At 43.0% G+C, this 17,083-nt stretch overlaps 2 protein-coding genes across 5 annotated transcripts in view; one reads left to right on the top strand and one right to left on the bottom strand.

The window, feature by feature from the left end:
• Positions 1-7,052, top strand: part of RTN4 (reticulon 4) — a 78,236-nt gene extending 71,184 nt beyond the window's left edge. For all 4 annotated transcript variants that reach the window (XM_023190207.3, XM_031934178.1, XM_023190209.3 and 1 more), the window contains 4 exons: positions 4,473-4,542; positions 5,383-5,429; positions 5,629-5,687; positions 6,053-7,052. In XM_023190207.3, the coding sequence (XP_023045975.2) occupies positions 4,473-4,542; positions 5,383-5,429; positions 5,629-5,687; positions 6,053-6,095 (219 nt within the window). In that variant the 3' untranslated portion in view covers positions 6,096-7,052. The remainder of the gene's footprint in view (positions 1-4,472; positions 4,543-5,382; positions 5,430-5,628; positions 5,688-6,052) is intronic.
• A 1,778-nt stretch (positions 7,053-8,830) lies between these two features.
• Positions 8,831-17,083, bottom strand: part of EML6 (EMAP like 6) — a 253,531-nt gene continuing 245,278 nt past the window's right edge. Inside the window, exons 34-40 of the mRNA XM_023190182.3 lie at positions 16,864-17,052; positions 15,455-15,627; positions 14,882-15,044; positions 12,117-12,220; positions 10,950-11,103; positions 10,465-10,565; positions 8,831-9,169 (exon numbers count right to left, since the gene is read on the bottom strand). Of these exons, the coding sequence (XP_023045950.2) occupies positions 9,145-9,169; positions 10,465-10,565; positions 10,950-11,103; positions 12,117-12,220; positions 14,882-15,044; positions 15,455-15,627; positions 16,864-17,052 (909 nt within the window). The 3' untranslated portion in view covers positions 8,831-9,144. The remainder of the gene's footprint in view (positions 9,170-10,464; positions 10,566-10,949; positions 11,104-12,116; positions 12,221-14,881; positions 15,045-15,454; positions 15,628-16,863; positions 17,053-17,083) is intronic.

Here is a 17,083-nt window from a genome sequence, read left to right as displayed (position 1 = left end):
AGCCTGGGCAACATTGTGAGACTCTGTTCTATAAAAAGATACTAAAAAATCAGCCAGCTATGGCAGCCCATGCCTGTAGTCCCTGCTACTTGGGAGGCTGAGGCAAGAGGACCTCTTGAGTGAGCCCAGGAGGTGGAGGATGTAGTAAGCCATGATCATACCACTGCGTTCCAGCCAGGATGACAGAGTGAGACCCTGTCTCGTTAAAAAAAAAAAAAAAAAATTAAAATCTTAATCTTAAGTTCCTTAATAGTGGATTGTATTACTTTTTGACTTTTAGCCACAAAAACTGATAGGGAATGTTATATTCTCTAGCCCGAAAGCAAGCAAAAAAATGTGTTTTTCCAATTCCCATTCTTTTTTTACTTTTTCAACATAAGGAAAAATGTATTTACCTTGTTTAAAAGGATTTATTTTAATGCCTTATAGTCAGATTTTTAATTTATGGGAAGTTTGCTAATAGCCCCAGTCTCTCCAGTTTAGATGAATGTTTTATTTAAATAACAGTGAGTTTTTAAAAATTTATAGGAAGCAACTTTTTATTGGAATTACATTGATTTTATATGATTCATAGCTAGGAAAATGGAAACCATCTTAATTTCAGGAAAATGTAGTAGAAATTATTCTCATTTCTAAATTTTTGTCGTTTAGAAAAGACATTTTTATCAAGCTGTGTTTACAAAATAATAGTTTTTAAACAACAATTTGAAAGAAGTATCTCTATAACTCATTGTCTTCGTAAATGCAAGATCTGTTGTGTGCCCTCAAATTTATATCTACATTTTTAGATTCTGGGTCACAATTATCACTAGTTCTTTTTTTTTTTTTTTCCTGGAGATGGGGTCTCACTTTGTCACCTAGGCTGGAGGGCTGTGGTACGATCTTGGCTCACTGCAGCCTTTGCCTCCCGGGTTCAAGTGATTATCCTGCTTCAGCCTCCCGAGTAGCTGGGACTACAGGCGTCCGCCATCACGCCCAACTAATTTTTGTATTTTTAGTAGAGATGGGGTTTTGCCAAGTTGGCCAGGCTGGTCTCAAACTCCTGACCTCGGGTGATCTGCCTGCCTTGATCTCCCAAAGTGCTGGGATTATAGGTGTGAGCCACCATGCCCAGCCTACAACTATGACTATTTCTATTTGAAACCATCTTCCTCAGAAATTGAAATTTTAGAGCCACTCTTGCTAGCGTGTGAAACCTTTTCCTTGCTTATTGCCTTTTGGAGGGGGCAATGAAGGAGGAGCCTGGCCTTTCAAAATGTGATCAAAGAAATAACCAAACTCCAGGGCTCGTTCATCCTTTTATAAACGCCAGTGTGAAATGATGGGCATCCGTGTGCCTGGTCCAAGTTTTCTGGTGGTTGACTTCGGTGAATAAAAAGAGGACAGAGTTCTCCTTTTAAATTCTTGTGTGATGTTCCATTTGTTTTGCTCCTTTGCAATTAACTACAAACTTCTAAGTCCTAGAAAAGATTTCAAGTATTTATAGAGTGAGCAGCGACCAGTTTTCTAGTCAAATAGTATGGCAGAAATCACTGTTTTAAACATCTGTGGCATGAAACCATAAACCCTCCCTACCCCCACTTCACACCCCCAGTTTTGAAAGAAAAGCATATGACAGTGCCTACTGGGCTCAGCTTTTGGGCTAATTAAATATGCCTCTGAGCCTTCTTAGCGGGTTCCTGTCTTTTGAAACCTCAAATCCCAAAAAGCTGTCTAATAATTTGACTTTTGAAGGGACTAAGACCAGGTGTTTTCAGCAGAGGGTCTTACTTTCCTATAATTGAGGCAACTATAATGCTCCAGAATATAATCTTAAATCTGAAAGTGAGGGGAAGCAAAAAAAAAAACGGCCTGAGCTCCAGAAATAGCTGACCCAAAAGAACACAAAATCACGCTCATAGATAGGCAGCTGTTAACATTCACATTTTGACAGCTTCCTTTCAGGTTCCTTGAGCTCTCAGAAAAATTAGAAGGAAATGGGCTGGGGATGTAGAGACAGTCCAAACAATACCAACTAATGAATGAAGGAGACAGAAGGGCAAGTAGAATTTAGAGTTTGAGAATGCAGAAAAGTTTTGAAATGGTCAGAACTGCCAGAGTAATTTCTGAGATCCTATTAAGCACTCTCCCACCATTTGCCTTAAAGATGTCCCCTTCCCCTAAATTGAAACATCAGAAATCTGCAGAGCTCTTTCATTAGGTGTGTGATACACAGTGAATTTAATTATCTTATTGCCTGGGAAGAAAGATAAACCAGACATCGCCCTCACCCCTTTTCAGTAAGTATTTGTTAGATCGTCATTACATTTTGGGCCTCCTTCCTCCAGTCTCCTTACTGTGCAAAAGGGAGATAAACTTTGACCTCTTCAGTTAATAAGTATTGGCTATAATGTTGCAAAGTATTTGCCATGGAATCATGTAGAATTTGTAAGTCCAAAATGAGAGCAGCCTGTTTGCTTCTTTAAAGTGGTGTTTATTGACCTTATTCCTGCCATGTTACAAATCCATCATTTGTGGTGGATTCCCATTAATAATGGTTACTCTCTAGGTTAGTTCTTGCTGCCACCCATTTCTCTCCTGATGGTGTGTTCCCTGGATACACTTACCCGCTGTTTTTGTTTTGGGCCCCCAAAGTTTCAATTTTCTCAACATAGCTGCAACATTTAAAAATTAAGTGATAGAGCACAAAAGTGTACATTTCTGGCAACACTGGCTTGGAATATTTGCATGGTGACAGCATATGGAGCAGGGCTGTTGTAAGTACCCCTTTGAGAGGAAGAATGCATATCACTGTGTGCCTCAATTCTCTCCCAGCCCCTCACATACATGTATGTCACCTCTCTGGCCCTAAGGACATTTGAGACCTCCCTCTGTTTTTCTCTTTGCCTCGGAATAGCCTGGCTTTTAGGAAGTGTTCTCAAAGAGGCAAGTGACATTTGAGCCCCTTCAGTGGCTCAGGTGTGAAGTCTTGGGCTTTTCTCCTATGGACTTGGAGTGAAGCCTTGTCAGTGACTGTAATGACCAAATGAGGACTTAACTTTAGTTTGTGTTTGTTACTATCTTCTGCCATGTTAAGGGCGTCTTTGTTGCTAAAGCACTTTCTTTTAAAATGTGGAAGGTCAACACTTTTCCCTTTACACTTATGGACAGTGATGGATAAAAATATCTCCCTTGCTCTATAGTAAACTTGCTCAAGTGCAAAAGTTATATTTAGCTTCAGCAATAGGAGTCTGTAAAACTGTGTGAGAGAAAAGCCTTACTAACTGAAGTCATCCTTCAAACCTTTCTACCAGGGGTTCCAATAGCAATTGCTAAGAATAGGACAGCTTAAAAAAATTTTTTTCCAATTGACAGATATTAAGAATGCCTGATATTTACTGACTTGAACATTAGTTAAATTCAGTTAGGGTGACCAGAGTGTTGCTATTTGTAGAACTGTTGCTTTGTAGAGTCATCCAAAGTGTCTTCCTAAGCTGTTACAAGTATGCTTACTAATGTTTGACTCCTTAATGCTCAGTAAGCATTCAGAGTTCATTTAATACATGGAGAAAGATACACTTTAGATCAAGGGTTAGCAAACCACTGCTTGTTTGGGCCACGGCCTGTTTTTTATAGTGTGGTAGCTAAGAGTGGGTGGTGTACATTTTCAAAGGGTTATAAGATAACAACACAGAATAATACGAGATACAAACCCTATGTGGCCCATAAAACCTGAAATTTTACTGTAGCTCTTCACAGAGAAAGTTTGCTGATCCCTGCTTTAGATAATGGGGGTGCTCTACTACTCCCCTTTTCATTTATACTGTTATGTAAGCCTAAATAATCACTGTAGATGGTGGCATCATGTTGTTTACCTACGAAATAGGTCAGAGTGATTGCCAGACATATACATGAAGGCCTCGAATAGAAAGCAAAGGAACTGATGATGAGCAATGTTTAACAAATTTCAGACTAACTTTGTGCCTGATCCTTCAAAGGCTGGAGGTGATATTTTTGGTACCTGAAACATAATTTCCCAGATAAAGTACTCTTTGCCGAAGTATTGCTTATCAACTGTCTGAGATATTAATGTGTGAATTATTCAGCTCATGTATCTTCAAGCACTCAACTAGTTAGTACTTTGAAATCAGTTCTAATAGACAATTCTCATACTACCATTCTAGTCTTCCCATTTAAAAGCTAAATGCTGTTAGTGCTGGAGGGGTAAGATGTACCCTTGGTATATTTTCTGATCTCAGCAGAATCAACTACTTGGTAGTGTAGTCCAGAGAAAATGGTTCAAATCTATTATTTTAGGATTCTGAAATTCATAATTGAGACTGGTGACTTAAAAGTGAGCTGTTCATGGTACTTCACCCAGTCTTCAAGTTGTATGCCTCTTGTAGGTTGGCATTTAGATGGGATGCTTTTGAAAGCATAATTAAGAAACTTCACTTGAATTTTGTTTATAATGGGCTGTTATTTTCTTATAGTTTGCAGTGTTGATGTGGGTATTTACCTATGTTGGTGCCTTGTTTAATGGTCTGACGCTACTGATTTTGGGTAAGTCTACAAAGCCATTGGGATGAAAAATTGCTGGAAAAAAGATTGTGTGCCAGGAGAGCTTAGACATTTTAGTGGGGAATATTCTCACTGTATGAAAAGTAGAGGATGAAAGTTTGGGCCGGGCGTGGTAGCTCACACCTGTAATCCCAGCACTTTGGGAGGCCGAGGTGGGCGAATCACCCGAGGCCAGGAGTTCGAGACCAGCCTGGCTAACATGGTGAAACCCCATTTCTACTAAAATTACAAAAAAATTAGCTGGGCGTGGTGGCGTGCGCCTGTAATCCCAGCTACTCAGGAGGCTGAGGCAGGAGAATCACTTGAGCCCAAGAGGCGGAGGTTGCAGTGAGCCGAGATCATGCCATTGCACTCCAACTTGGGCAACAAGTGCGAAACTCCATCTCAAAAAAAAAAAAAAAAGTTTGAGGTTGTATTCCCTTTAAATAAGTTGGTGATACTGCTTCCCAGTTTATTGAAATGCTACCTTAGGTGCTGAAGACCGCTCCTACTAACAGTGACAAACCAGATAAAGGGTGGCCTTATATGATGGTGCAGTCATCAATCTAACCAGGGATACCTGTATTTTATGAAATCTGTGATACGATTTGAAGGTAGGAATGGTTCCTAGCTCTAATGAATAACTAACTGCAGCCTCACACCGTTCATTCACTCCTGGAGTGGCTCCTCAACAGCAGGTGCAGCCAGAGATCCTTATGTTTGTATTTATTCATTAGCAACACTGCTTGGTTATCTTGAGGTGCCAGTTTCATAGTTTTTTGAGTGTTTATTTCTCCCAAATCATTCCAGTCTTTTTGAAAAGTTGTGTATTTCCCTTTTCAGCTCTCATTTCACTCTTCAGTGTTCCTGTTATTTATGAACGGCATCAGGTAATTTCTTAACTGCTGACTTCAGAATAGAGCACCCACTCTATTACATGGGATTTATGAATGTATTAGTGCCCATTTTCAGTGTCTTATAAAAATGAGAAATGTGATAGTCTCTTAAGCCTTTAGTTTGACACATAGTAGTGGTTAATGAGATTCTTTAGCAATGGTAATTAATAATTCCTTTATATCTCTCTTTCAGGCACAGATAGATCATTATCTAGGACTTGCAAATAAGAATGTTAAAGATGCTATGGCTAAGTAAGTATTTAAAAATCTGCAGTGTTTTTACTAGGATAAGGTGTGCTGGATTGTGAGAACAGTATTTTCATATTGCAGGATAATGAGTAACGAATCTCTGTCAGACCTTAAGTGTGACTTCAGAGTTGCCAAAAAAGATAGATTGTTTTTCTAACATTTGGACCATTCGTTTCTGGGTTTATTATGTTTAAGGCTTTGTTTAATTCATGAGGCCAAGGTGGCAAAATTACAGTGTAGAATTAGGCAGCTTTAAGGATTTCGTTTCTTGTGTTAGCTGAATAACATACAAGTGGTTCTTGGAAGATGATGGTATGTTAAGCAGCAGCAAACAAAACTGATATTTACATTGACTTTTTCATTTTCAGAATCCAAGCAAAAATCCCTGGATTGAAGCGCAAAGCTGAATGAAAACAACACCCAAAATAATTACTGGGAGTTCATCTTTAAAGGGGATATTCATTTGAGTATATGGGGGAGGGTCAGGGAAGAACGAACCTTGACATTGCAGTGCAGTTTCACAGATCGTTGTTAGATCTTTATTTTTAGCCATGCACTGTTATGAGGGAAAATTACCTGTCTTGACTGCCATGTGTTCATCATCTAAGTATTGTAAGCTGCTATGTATGGATTTAAACCGTAATCATATCTTTTTCCTATCTGAGGCACTGGTGGAATAAAAAACTTGTATATTTTACTTTGTTGCAGGTAGTCTTGCTGCATCTTGGCAAGTTGCAGAGATGGTGGAGTTAGAAAAAAAAAGCCCTTTTCAGTTTGTGCACTGTGTATGGTCCGTGTAGATTGATGCAGATTTTCTGAAATGAAATGTTTAGACGAGCTCATACCAGTAAAGCAGGAATGGAAAAGCTTGCTTTTCTGGTATGTTCTAGGTGTATTGTGACTCTTACTGTTATATTAATTGCCAATATAAGTAAATATAGATTATATATATATAGTGTTTCACAAAGCTTAGACCTTTACCTTCCAGCCACCCCACAGTGCTTGATATTTCAGAGTCATTGGTTATACATGTATAGTTCCAAAGCACATAAGCTAGAAAAAGAAAATACATTTCTAGGAGCACTACCATCTGTTTTCAACATGAAATGCCACACACATAGAACTCCAACATAAATTTCATTGCACAGACTTCCTGTAGTTAATTTTGTCACAAACTCAAATCTATGGACTGAATCAATCTAATGCTTCCGAAAATGTTGTTTGCAAATATCAAACAAACATTGTTATGCAAGAAATTACAAAATGAAGATTTATACCATTGTGGTTTAAGCTGTACTGAACTAAATCTGTGGAATGCATTGTGAACTGTAAAAGCAAAAAGTATCAATAAAGCTTATAGACTTAAAATGTTGCTTTGGTATTTTCATTTCATGAAACGAAACTGCAGATTAAAAATGCACATAGTGGGTAGACTTTGCTTCAACCAGTGAATGGTAGCTTGTGCTTTTAGAAAAGTTTTTTCAGCTGATGGTGCAGCTGTTTACTTGGGAAACAAAAGTCAACAAATGTGTTTACATAATCAAATTTATTTGACACATAAAATGTTTAAGTGATGTGTTTCATACTTTGAAAATAAATTCATGCACCGATATTTTAACGTATATCATACAGTGCAGGATTTATGAACATACATAAAATCATACCATATAAACGTTTACAAATAAATAAGTTTTTCATGACACACGGACACTATTGCTCTTTAAATATGGTTGTACATTTCATCATTAATCGATTTATTGTTCTTCCACGTGGTTATTTCAATGCAAGATCCGATCAGCATGAAGAGTCTAGTACAATATAGGCAGACATGGTTATCACTCAGCATCACCAGTCACATGGTTACAGAAAACAGAATTGAGACTGCATAGGGAACTCTACTGTGGGCCCAACAACCTATTCGTGGATTGATGTAAGGCATTAGTAAATTGGCATATAAAAATAGCTTAATGAGTGATCTAATCCATTTAGAATGCTGAAGCACTTCTGTGGTAAATGTTAGTCTATTCTTTAATTGAAAATGCTTCATTTTACCTTTTCTCTAAACTGACAAATGCAAGTAGCCAGTAAATGTAGATCTCAAATTTGTGTTCACTGACCGGAAGGACTAAGAGGCATCTGTGTGCTCAGAACGACCAATCCCTCACCAGCTCTCCTTTCAGTGAGCACTGTCAGCCACATCCTGTAGTCACTGGTCAGCTACATGGCAAGTGTGACTGAGGGGGCATACGGATGGCTTCTGGTAAAGATTGTCCAAGTCATATTCTGTCATACAACCAACTCCGAGGAACTCTAACTCACTTTATAATTTTGATTTACCAGCTATTCCTTGGGTTGACAATTTCTTCTGCAGGTAATTTTTTTTATAATCTGGACTTGACCTACATAGTTACATAGTTGACCTGAAGCAATCAATGGAGTCACCTCAACTCCATTCTGGGTGGTACAATAAGGTGCAGCCTTGGGTTACCCCATTTATCTTAAGATTTAATGAGATAAGTCAGCTCATTCTCCTGGACCTTCCAGAGCCTTTTTTCCCTTCCATTTTATAGTAGAACTTTGTTTAATTTGAATTCTATTTTGGATTTTGTGGGTTTGGCACGAAACACAATGAAAACCCATGATTCTACCCCGTCCCGAACTTCAGTTCCTTTGCTGCTCACCTTCCCATAAGCAGGTAAGTGATGTCTTTCATTTAGGAAGCCTTGGCATGAACACAGGGACAAGGGTGACATGCTGACTCTGCTAAGGGTCCTGCAGCCCTCCTCAGCTTTGAAGTTTTAGCACCATATGGAGAAAGGAGAAATTGGTGGGAGGTGAGACAGCAGCCCACACAACTGGAAACTTTCAAAGGCACTTAATGGATATAAAACTCTGCAAATGAAACATTAAAAAATTAAGTTTCTCAACTCCTTTATACATGGCTCATTTGGTTTTGAAAGCTAAATTGGAGAACAGAGGCTAGCGATATTTCTAGTACTTCGGTGCATCTAACTTAGGCTGTCTTGTTCAACTTATTTGTAAAAATGAACATTCTTGAAGTATATAGAAACAATAGCAAAACATCTTTGTAAAAGTTTTGATGCAAATTAAAAGCTACATACTGGTTTAGGGTAACTGAGGCTTCAAAATTTGTCAGCGGGCTACATTATCAGATAGGATTTCTTTTGTCAGTGTAGTTAGTATGTATAGTGTTTAGTCTCAGGAACAGAGGCGAGCAGCCTTAACATTTTACAACTTGACCTTCGTTCGTGGCATCACACTTTTGGAGAGTCCAGATTATGGGAGCAGCTGTGTAACTTCCGCAGCATTTTGAGCTTGTGCGTCCGGGGCAGCGTGGTAGGCATTTCCCAACGGCTGGCGGCAAGGAGGCACCTCAGCATGGCCTCTGCAGTTGCTGGCTGGTAGCAGCAGCAGCAATAACATAAGAGGCTTCTGGCATTTACAGACATCGCCACACAAATACACTGAAAAGGCAGACCAAACAGTCATTTTGCATAGCTGGACGTCATACTTGTGTCAAGTGGCAAAAAACAATCTTGCCAAGTGCTCAAAAGTCAAGCTCAGGTGACATATTGAACATTTTGACTTCAAAAGGTAAACCAGGGATCTTGCCACCAAGTTAAGATCTAGTGCTTTTTTTTTTTTTTTTTTTTTAAAGGTCTGTTTTTTCAATTGAGTTCTGTTTGGTTCTTTTAGCAGTTTGAATGTCTGTGCTGAATGTTGGTCCGTGAGGACTTTTGCACTTTGATATCAACACTCTCTCCTGTTACTATTGAAAAGGTTTATCAACTCCACTTGAGTCAGAGAGCCCTTTCGAGTGTTTAGCACAGAGCCAGGGGTCACAGCGTGCTCCTGTGCCTACAAAGGCCTATAAGCCCTGCATGGTTAAGGTCACTTCTAAGTCTTTTATATTAAAACAAGTCTGTATCCCCTGCATTGGGGTGACCAGTTCGTTTATGTCTCTTACTCCTAGCTTGTTGACAATTTGGTTGGTGCTGCTTTGAATGGGTGTTTGCACTCTGCAGGGAACTGCTGTCAGTACTATCTCAAGGGCTATAAGTGCCAGAAGTAGCCAGCACAGCAGGCTGGAGATGGGTGCTCCCAGGCAGGCCATCAGAAATACGCAGTGCTTTTGAGTGGGAAGTGGGACGAAATTCTTTATAGGTGCCTTTCTTACAACCTAACTCAGACCATGAGGAAGTATCAGAATGCATGTATTTCTTCTTTATCCCCTCAAGAGTTTTGCTTGGGCTGAATAGAACCCACTATTCCTGCTACAATGAAGCTCGTCAGAAATGGGGAAGCTGAGTGAGTTAGAATGACCTAGTCCTATTCCTCTATACTATAAATAAATAAATTCCCAACACTGGTGATCAGCTGGGAGTTCTATGGATGAATTTCCCTTCTAACCTGATTATGCACAACAGCCCGTGGGCTGCCAAGAGCTCCTACTCCAATCAGCCGTCTCGGGTCTCAGCCACCTGTCCCTGTCCCCCAGCAGTGCCCAGAGTAGCTATCACATGCCCACGCCATCCCAGAACAGCTCCACTCACAACCATTGGGTTGACAGTCACCAAAGAGTAAATGCTTTATCTTGGAAAGTACTTGCCTTCATGAGGACTCATGGAAATTCCTGTTTATTAGCCCAACATCAGCCCTTCCCATGCCCCTGGGAGAGGCTGACTCACAGCACGCCTGAGATGGGGAGGGAGAGCTGGCCAGGCCTGGGGAGTAAGAACTGGGTCAGCTAGGTTAGTACCTGCAGTCGTCTCCTCCAGTGCTGACCACATACTTGTCATCATAAGAGAAACGGATGTTCGTCACGTGAGCCGAGTGACCGAAGTATCGCTTATGTTTGGCCTGTGAGCAAAAGTGAATGGAAACAGTTAAGAGACCCTGGCTCCTCTCAGCAACCACAGACTACTTCCAGCACTCAAAGCCCCTGCTCCCAGAACCTTCCTTCACTGGGGACTCCCATTTGGTCTGGACTCATCTAAGCCAGCGTTTGGCTGACTTTCCTGCCTCTCATCCTTGCCCCACCTCTGGCCGTTTTATCCACCCTCCATTCTCCCTTCTGGCTTCCAGGACTGCCCCTCCAGGAGGTGAAAAAGTCATTGCCATATTTCCACAGTACTGGGACAGGGTTTCTCTGTGTCTCCCAGAGGTTCATCTAGATGTGGCCCCTATCTCTTGCAGACGGCAAAACAGAGAACCTGCAGAAAGGTTACTCTGAGGAAGACTCACAAATTTTTCTGTGCACGGAAAATCAAAGAGCTTCACCAGCCCAAAGTCATCTCCTGTGACAATGTTCAGGCCAGCATGGGTCACACATGCGCAGGTGACATCAGCTTTGTCTGCATTTCGTGGCCAGATTCCAATGACTTCATCTCCCAGGACACTGTTCCAACAGAAAGAAGGGTTAGGATAGAAGGAAGTCACGTGCGAAGGTTCCCTGCAGTCAGTCATCACCTCCCAGGGATAAGAAAGAGAGGGATGTTTAACATCAGGGGTCCCCAACAGCCGGGCCGCGGACCAGGACTGGACCATGGCCTGTTAGGAACCGGCCGCAGGGCGGGAGGTGAGCAGTGGTGGCTCCACCTCCCGTCAGATCTGCCGTGGTATTAGAGTCTCATAGGAACCTCCAACCGTAGTGTGAACTGAGCATGCAAGCGATCTAGGTTGCAAGCTCCTCATAAGGTGGAACAGTCTCATCCTGAAACCCCATCCCCGACTTGGTCTCTGGAAAAATTGTACTCCATGAAACTGGTCCCTGTTGCTGTTTTATGTAATTCCGTACAGCCACGTGGCTCTCCTGGCATGAAAGCATCTGTCCTCTTCCCCTCTGTAGATTTGTGCCAGCTCTTACTGTTCCCCCTCTGCCTCAGTCCCCTACACTCCAAAAACAAAAGTTACTCCCATCTTTGATTCTCTCCCTGTTTCCTGTGGTCCCCTTGAATATGTGTGTGTTGGGGAGAACAGCAGGGGTTCCTTTCAACTCACAGGCTAAATGGCCTCTTTTCCCATGAATTAGCCATTGTTTCTCATCCTGCGAAGCAGGAGTCTGGCCCTCCCACTCCCTTCCCCTGGTGATTGGAGACCTCACTGTGCACTAGGATTGGCCAAGAGACGGCAGATGGTTTCCTGTTGAACTTGCTGGAAGGGGTTGGAGACTTGTAGGAGAAATGACACATAAAGAGGGACTGCGCATTTCAAAAACCTAGGTCAGATCAAAGCCAGTGTCTTACACTAGTGCCAAGAAGCCTCCTACCCTCACCCCCAAAAGAAAAGACAACTCCATTTCTCAGCTTCTCCAGATCCTGCACAAACTTGGAGGCTGAGCCTGAGAGACTCCCTTGTGACAAGAGACTCCCTTGTGACCTTTTCCTCAGGTTTTTTCTTCCAGTCAGTCACCTTGTCCAGGAGGCCCAGGTGATCTTCTCAATGACCATGGCTTCAGTTACCTGCTTCCCCAGGGGGACCTCATGCACCTGGCGCTTATAGGCACCTGTTGACACCTGTAGGTAGGAGAGAAGCCATGTTCATCAACGTTCTTTCTCAGTTCCACAGACTCCCTTTGGGTGCACTGTTTCCCAGAACACTGGCCCAGCCTCTGCATCCCGAGGGCTTTTCTCCAAACCCAAGCTCAGCTCCAGGCTGCAAAGCCTATGGCCAGCCCATGGCAACACCAGCAGGCCATTTCCCCATCGTTCTTCTCATCCATTTTCTCGCTATTTTCCAGAGTCCTAAGGCAGCAATTCCCTTGAGTGTGGTTCCTGACCAGCAACCTCAGCTGCATCTAGAAACCTGTTAGAAATGCAAATTATTGGGCCCCACCCCAAACCTACCCAGACACTGAAACGGTGGGGCCCAGCAATCCCCGCTGTAACAAAGCCGCCAGGTGTTTCTGATACACAGCAATCCCAGTTGTCAGGAAACCAAGAACCTTTGGGACAGAGGTAAGGCAGGTTTCTCACGGACAGCAGCTGATATAGGTGATCTCTGAGGTGTCTAGAACCTGACCCTTGGTGCTCTGGGAGTCTTCTAAGGGAAACAGACCACTTTTCCTACCATCAAGGACAGTTGCAGGGAATGGCTGCTGCCTTCCTCTTCAGCCTCCTCTGTCCCCACAGGGCTTCTCCTGGAATGAGCTGGGAAGCTGAGCTCTTTCCTGCCTCGGTCCTTTCGTGCAGATGGACTGGAACAACGTTCCCCCCTTTCTGTTGGCTAACGCCTACACACCCTGCAGACCTCAGCTTAAACATCACTTGCTGAGAGGAAGTGCATCTAAATTCAGCACCTTGTTACATGCTCCCCAGAATGCTGTACTTTTCCTTCTTGGCACATAATCACAGTTTGTAATTGTATTTATATTTTGTGATTGTCTGTTCAGTGCTTGTCTTCTCTGTTACAGAGCAAGCTCCAGGAAACAGGGACTGAAACTGCCTTTGCAAAATTATGACTGAGACAGTGAAAGAGATCTAACTTAACTGGCTCCATCTTGCTTCCAACCTACAAGCTGTCCTTATTCATTCCTGGACTTAGGCTGAACTAACTTTGGGAGAGTTCATAGTTTATGGTTTAAACAAAGATGGTAGTAGCCCTTTCCCAAAGCAGACCTCCTCCTTGCCTGGGAACTAGATTGCCTTTGTAGGACTAACATCAGCCAAAAGATTAGATATTATGGTTCAGGAGTCATGCAGCTGGAGGCTACAAGATTCTGACCCTCAAACTGCTCGTAAATTCAGTACTTGAGACATTTTGCAGACCCTGCACTTGATGGATCAGCTGGCCCCACCCAGATCAATAAAGTGGCTCATCTGATTTTGTGGCCCCCCCATCCAGGAACTGACTCAGTGCAGGAAGACAGCTCCAACTCCCTATGATTTCTTCTCTGACCAATCAGCACTCCAGGTTCACTGGCTTCCCCTGACCCACCAAATTCTCCTTAAAAACTCGGCTCCCCGAATGGTCAGGGAGACCAATTTGAGTAATAAAACTCCGGTCTCCCGCACAGCCAGCTCTGCGTGAATTACTCTTTCTCTATTGCAATTCCCCTGTCTTGAGAAATTGGCTCTGTCTAGGCAGCAGGCAAGGTGAACCCCTTGGATGGTTACCAGACCAGTCTCCTTTTGTCCATCTAAAATTCTAGCATAGTGCCCGGTTCAGCAAATAGTTCAATGAATAAATACATCCTCTCTCCTTTTGCAGTGAATATCCAGCTCCAGGCCAGCTCACAAACGCCAATATGTTGAGTGCTGGAGAAATCATTCTGTTTTCAGGGGTCAGTCCCAGCAGTGGACCCCTCTCCCTCCCTTCCATTGGTCAGCTGCCCTGGAACCCAGGGATGAGCTTTCACTCCAGGCCCACCGGCTGGAGTCCAGGGCCCACGTATGGAAGGGCCATTCTACCCAGTAGAGCTTGGAAATGACATGAATAAATACCAGAAGTGGCACGAGGCTTAGGTATAGCCCCAGAAAACTAGAAATCAGGAAACTCTGAAGAGGAGGTGGTGTCAGAGAGCCCAAGCTGAGCCATCACATCCCCAGTGACCTGCACGTATACATCCAGATGGCCTGAGGCAACTGAAGATCCACAGAAGTGAAAATAGCCTTAACTGATGACATTCCACCATTGTGATTTGTTTCTGCCCCACCCTAACTGATCAATGTACTTTGTAATCTCCCCCACCCTTAAGAAGTTTCTTTGTAATTCTCCCCACCCTTGAAAATGTACTTTGTGAGATCCACCCCTTACCCCCAAAACATTGCTCTTAACCCCACTGCCTATCCCAAAACCTATAAGAACTAATGATAATCCACCACCCTTTGCTGACTCTCTTTTCGGACTCAGTCCAGCTGCACCCAGGTGAAATAAACAGCCATGTTGCTCACACAAAGCCTGTTTGATGGTTTCTTCACACAGACATGTGAGACAGTGAGGGGCAAATTAAAGATGATTAGGGCTTGTGTTTTCTGCTTTTCTTACTCTTCACTATTTTAAATTCTCTAAGTCTCTGTTTCTACATTTACAAAACATGAAAAAAGTAACTACTTAAGGAGTTCTGGTGAAGAGTGAGCACACTGCCTGGCACACAGTAAGGACTCGATTAATATAGGCCATTATGATTATTGCTGTTATTATTGGTTGCCCCAGATATCAGTAAACCCCAAGCATACCTGAATGTATTTGCCATCCGCAGAAAAATCCATCTGAATGACAAAGCTTGGAATATCTTTGCAGTAGCCAACACGGTTCAGATTTGTGCCCTGAGTGAGGTCATAGAAGTCAACTGTGTGTTCAGAAGAACCAACGGCTAAGAATCGGTTGTCTGGGCTGATTCTAGAAGAAGCAATCCAAGAGCAGTGTCCATGAGGAGGGCTGTTTGGGGCTGGTCAGGCATGAAGGCTGCTCTGACAGGCCTTCCGGGCCCAAAGGCAATGAGAGCCGCCCTGTGACTCACATGTGGTCACCTCTCCTGGCATTCTATAGAATTCAGCAATTTATCTGCATCGAATCCCCGGGGAATATGGTAGACTGACATTTACAAGTAATTTAAACCACACTTATATGGAAATTAGCAAAGCCTTGTCTGAGAGCGAGCGTGGGAGAAGGTATTCTTTCATAGGTGACTTGTTGAAAGTGACTCTCTCACAGCTGAGTTCTTTATTCCAGCCGTGGCTGGAATGGGAACCACTGGTAAGCAGAATGCTTGCCTTTCTCCTCCACGCCCAGACCACCCACTTAGGTACCTGATATCTTGGATAGCAGATTTCCGGTCTCTTTTTTTCCCCCAGACTTTCAGGCTGTTCACCAACAAGATGACAAACTCTCCATTCTTCATGCCAATGGCCACCATCTCCCCGTCAGGGCTGTAGGCTGCACACCTGGCTGCATGGCCCAGGCTCACCTTGTTTAACAGCTTCTGCATTGATGCAAAGGAAAGTCACCTGAGCCCTTGGCCCCCTCGGCTGGTCTCCAGGAGACATCGTGCACCAGGCCAGAGAAGGCTGACTTTGCAGCCATTGCAGGCCACCAAATCTCTTGCTTCTTAGAGTAAATGTCCCTGAAGAACTGAGGTGGGCTGTATGTTTTGATTAGAGCAGCTTGGGGGACAACAAGTTTTAGGGCTGTGGCTGGCAAACTTTTTCTGTAAATGATTAGGTAGCACCTACTTTAGACTCTGTGGGCCATAAAGTCTGTCGCAACTACTCACCTCTGCCTACTGTAGCACAAGACAGCCACAGTACCTGAATAAAACAGGCCACAGGCCAGATGTGGCCTTTAACTATAGATTGCCAACCTCTTGTTTAGGGAAAAGAGTTTGAGCTTCTGCCTCTGCTGGTTCAAATTCTGCATCCTGGCCCTGTCACTTATTAGCTGGGTGTGTTTGGGTAAATTACATCTCAGTTTCTCTAGTTTTACTAATAGCGATGTTAATAAGGGCTTTGTGAGGTTATTGTAGGCACTGATCACGTCCATGAAGCAGCTGGGGTTATGTAGGTCGTCAAGTAGTGACAGCTGTTGCTAATGATGTTTAATAAATAATTACAGAAACTAACTTAGGAGTCTAACAACCATACTCAGGCTTTTACCTGTCTATTCTGGGACTATGACACTAAAAATACGACATTTACCAGCCATTTTAAAATGAAACCAAGCATTTTAATTAGCAGAACCTGAGTACTTGTTTTAACACTGGATAAGGCACGAGGATTGGGAAGAACCCTTTGTTTCCTCCCACCGCCCGTCCACCCAGCCACTGCTCGCTATTTCACAGTTTTACTCCACGTGAACTTTAACGCTGCCTTCCCAAACTCTAAGAGAAACCTTGTTGGGATTTTGACAGAAATACATTAGGCCCATTTGGGAACATTGACATTTTAAATCATTTTTAGTCTTCTCATCCAGGGAAAACATCATTTGTTTCTATATTTTTAGTTTTGTGGGTTCTTTCATGACAAGAGAATAATCGTTGTCAAATATATTGTTTAGATGGGGTGTGGTGAGTGGGGCTTCTTTTATTGTTAGGTTTTCTACCTTGATCTCCTATCTGGCCCCATCCCCGTCTCTGCCATGATGCTGGCTGGGCCTCCCCTCGCTCAGCTCCCACGGCCGGCAGCCCTCGTGGGCATCTGAGTGTGGGCAGAGTCGGCCTCACCTTGTCAGCCAGGTCCCAGGTCCGGGCTGTGCCGTCGTTGCTGGCAGAGATGAACAGGTCCTTGGAAGGGTGAGTGGCCAGGCCCCAGATCTCCCCTTCCATGTGACCATCAATCAGGATATTAGAAGCAGCATTTTTTTCACCAACTTCAATTATTTCTCCATCTTTGGTTCCCACTAAGATTTTTCCCTGTCGTAATGGAAACACTATTAGAAAAAGG

The sequence above is a fragment of the Piliocolobus tephrosceles genome, chromosome 15, assembly GCF_002776525.5.
Source record: "Piliocolobus tephrosceles isolate RC106 chromosome 15, ASM277652v3, whole genome shotgun sequence".
Taxonomy (NCBI): Eukaryota; Metazoa; Chordata; class Mammalia; order Primates; family Cercopithecidae; genus Piliocolobus; species Piliocolobus tephrosceles.
This window is presented reverse-complemented; position numbering and strand designations above follow the sequence as displayed.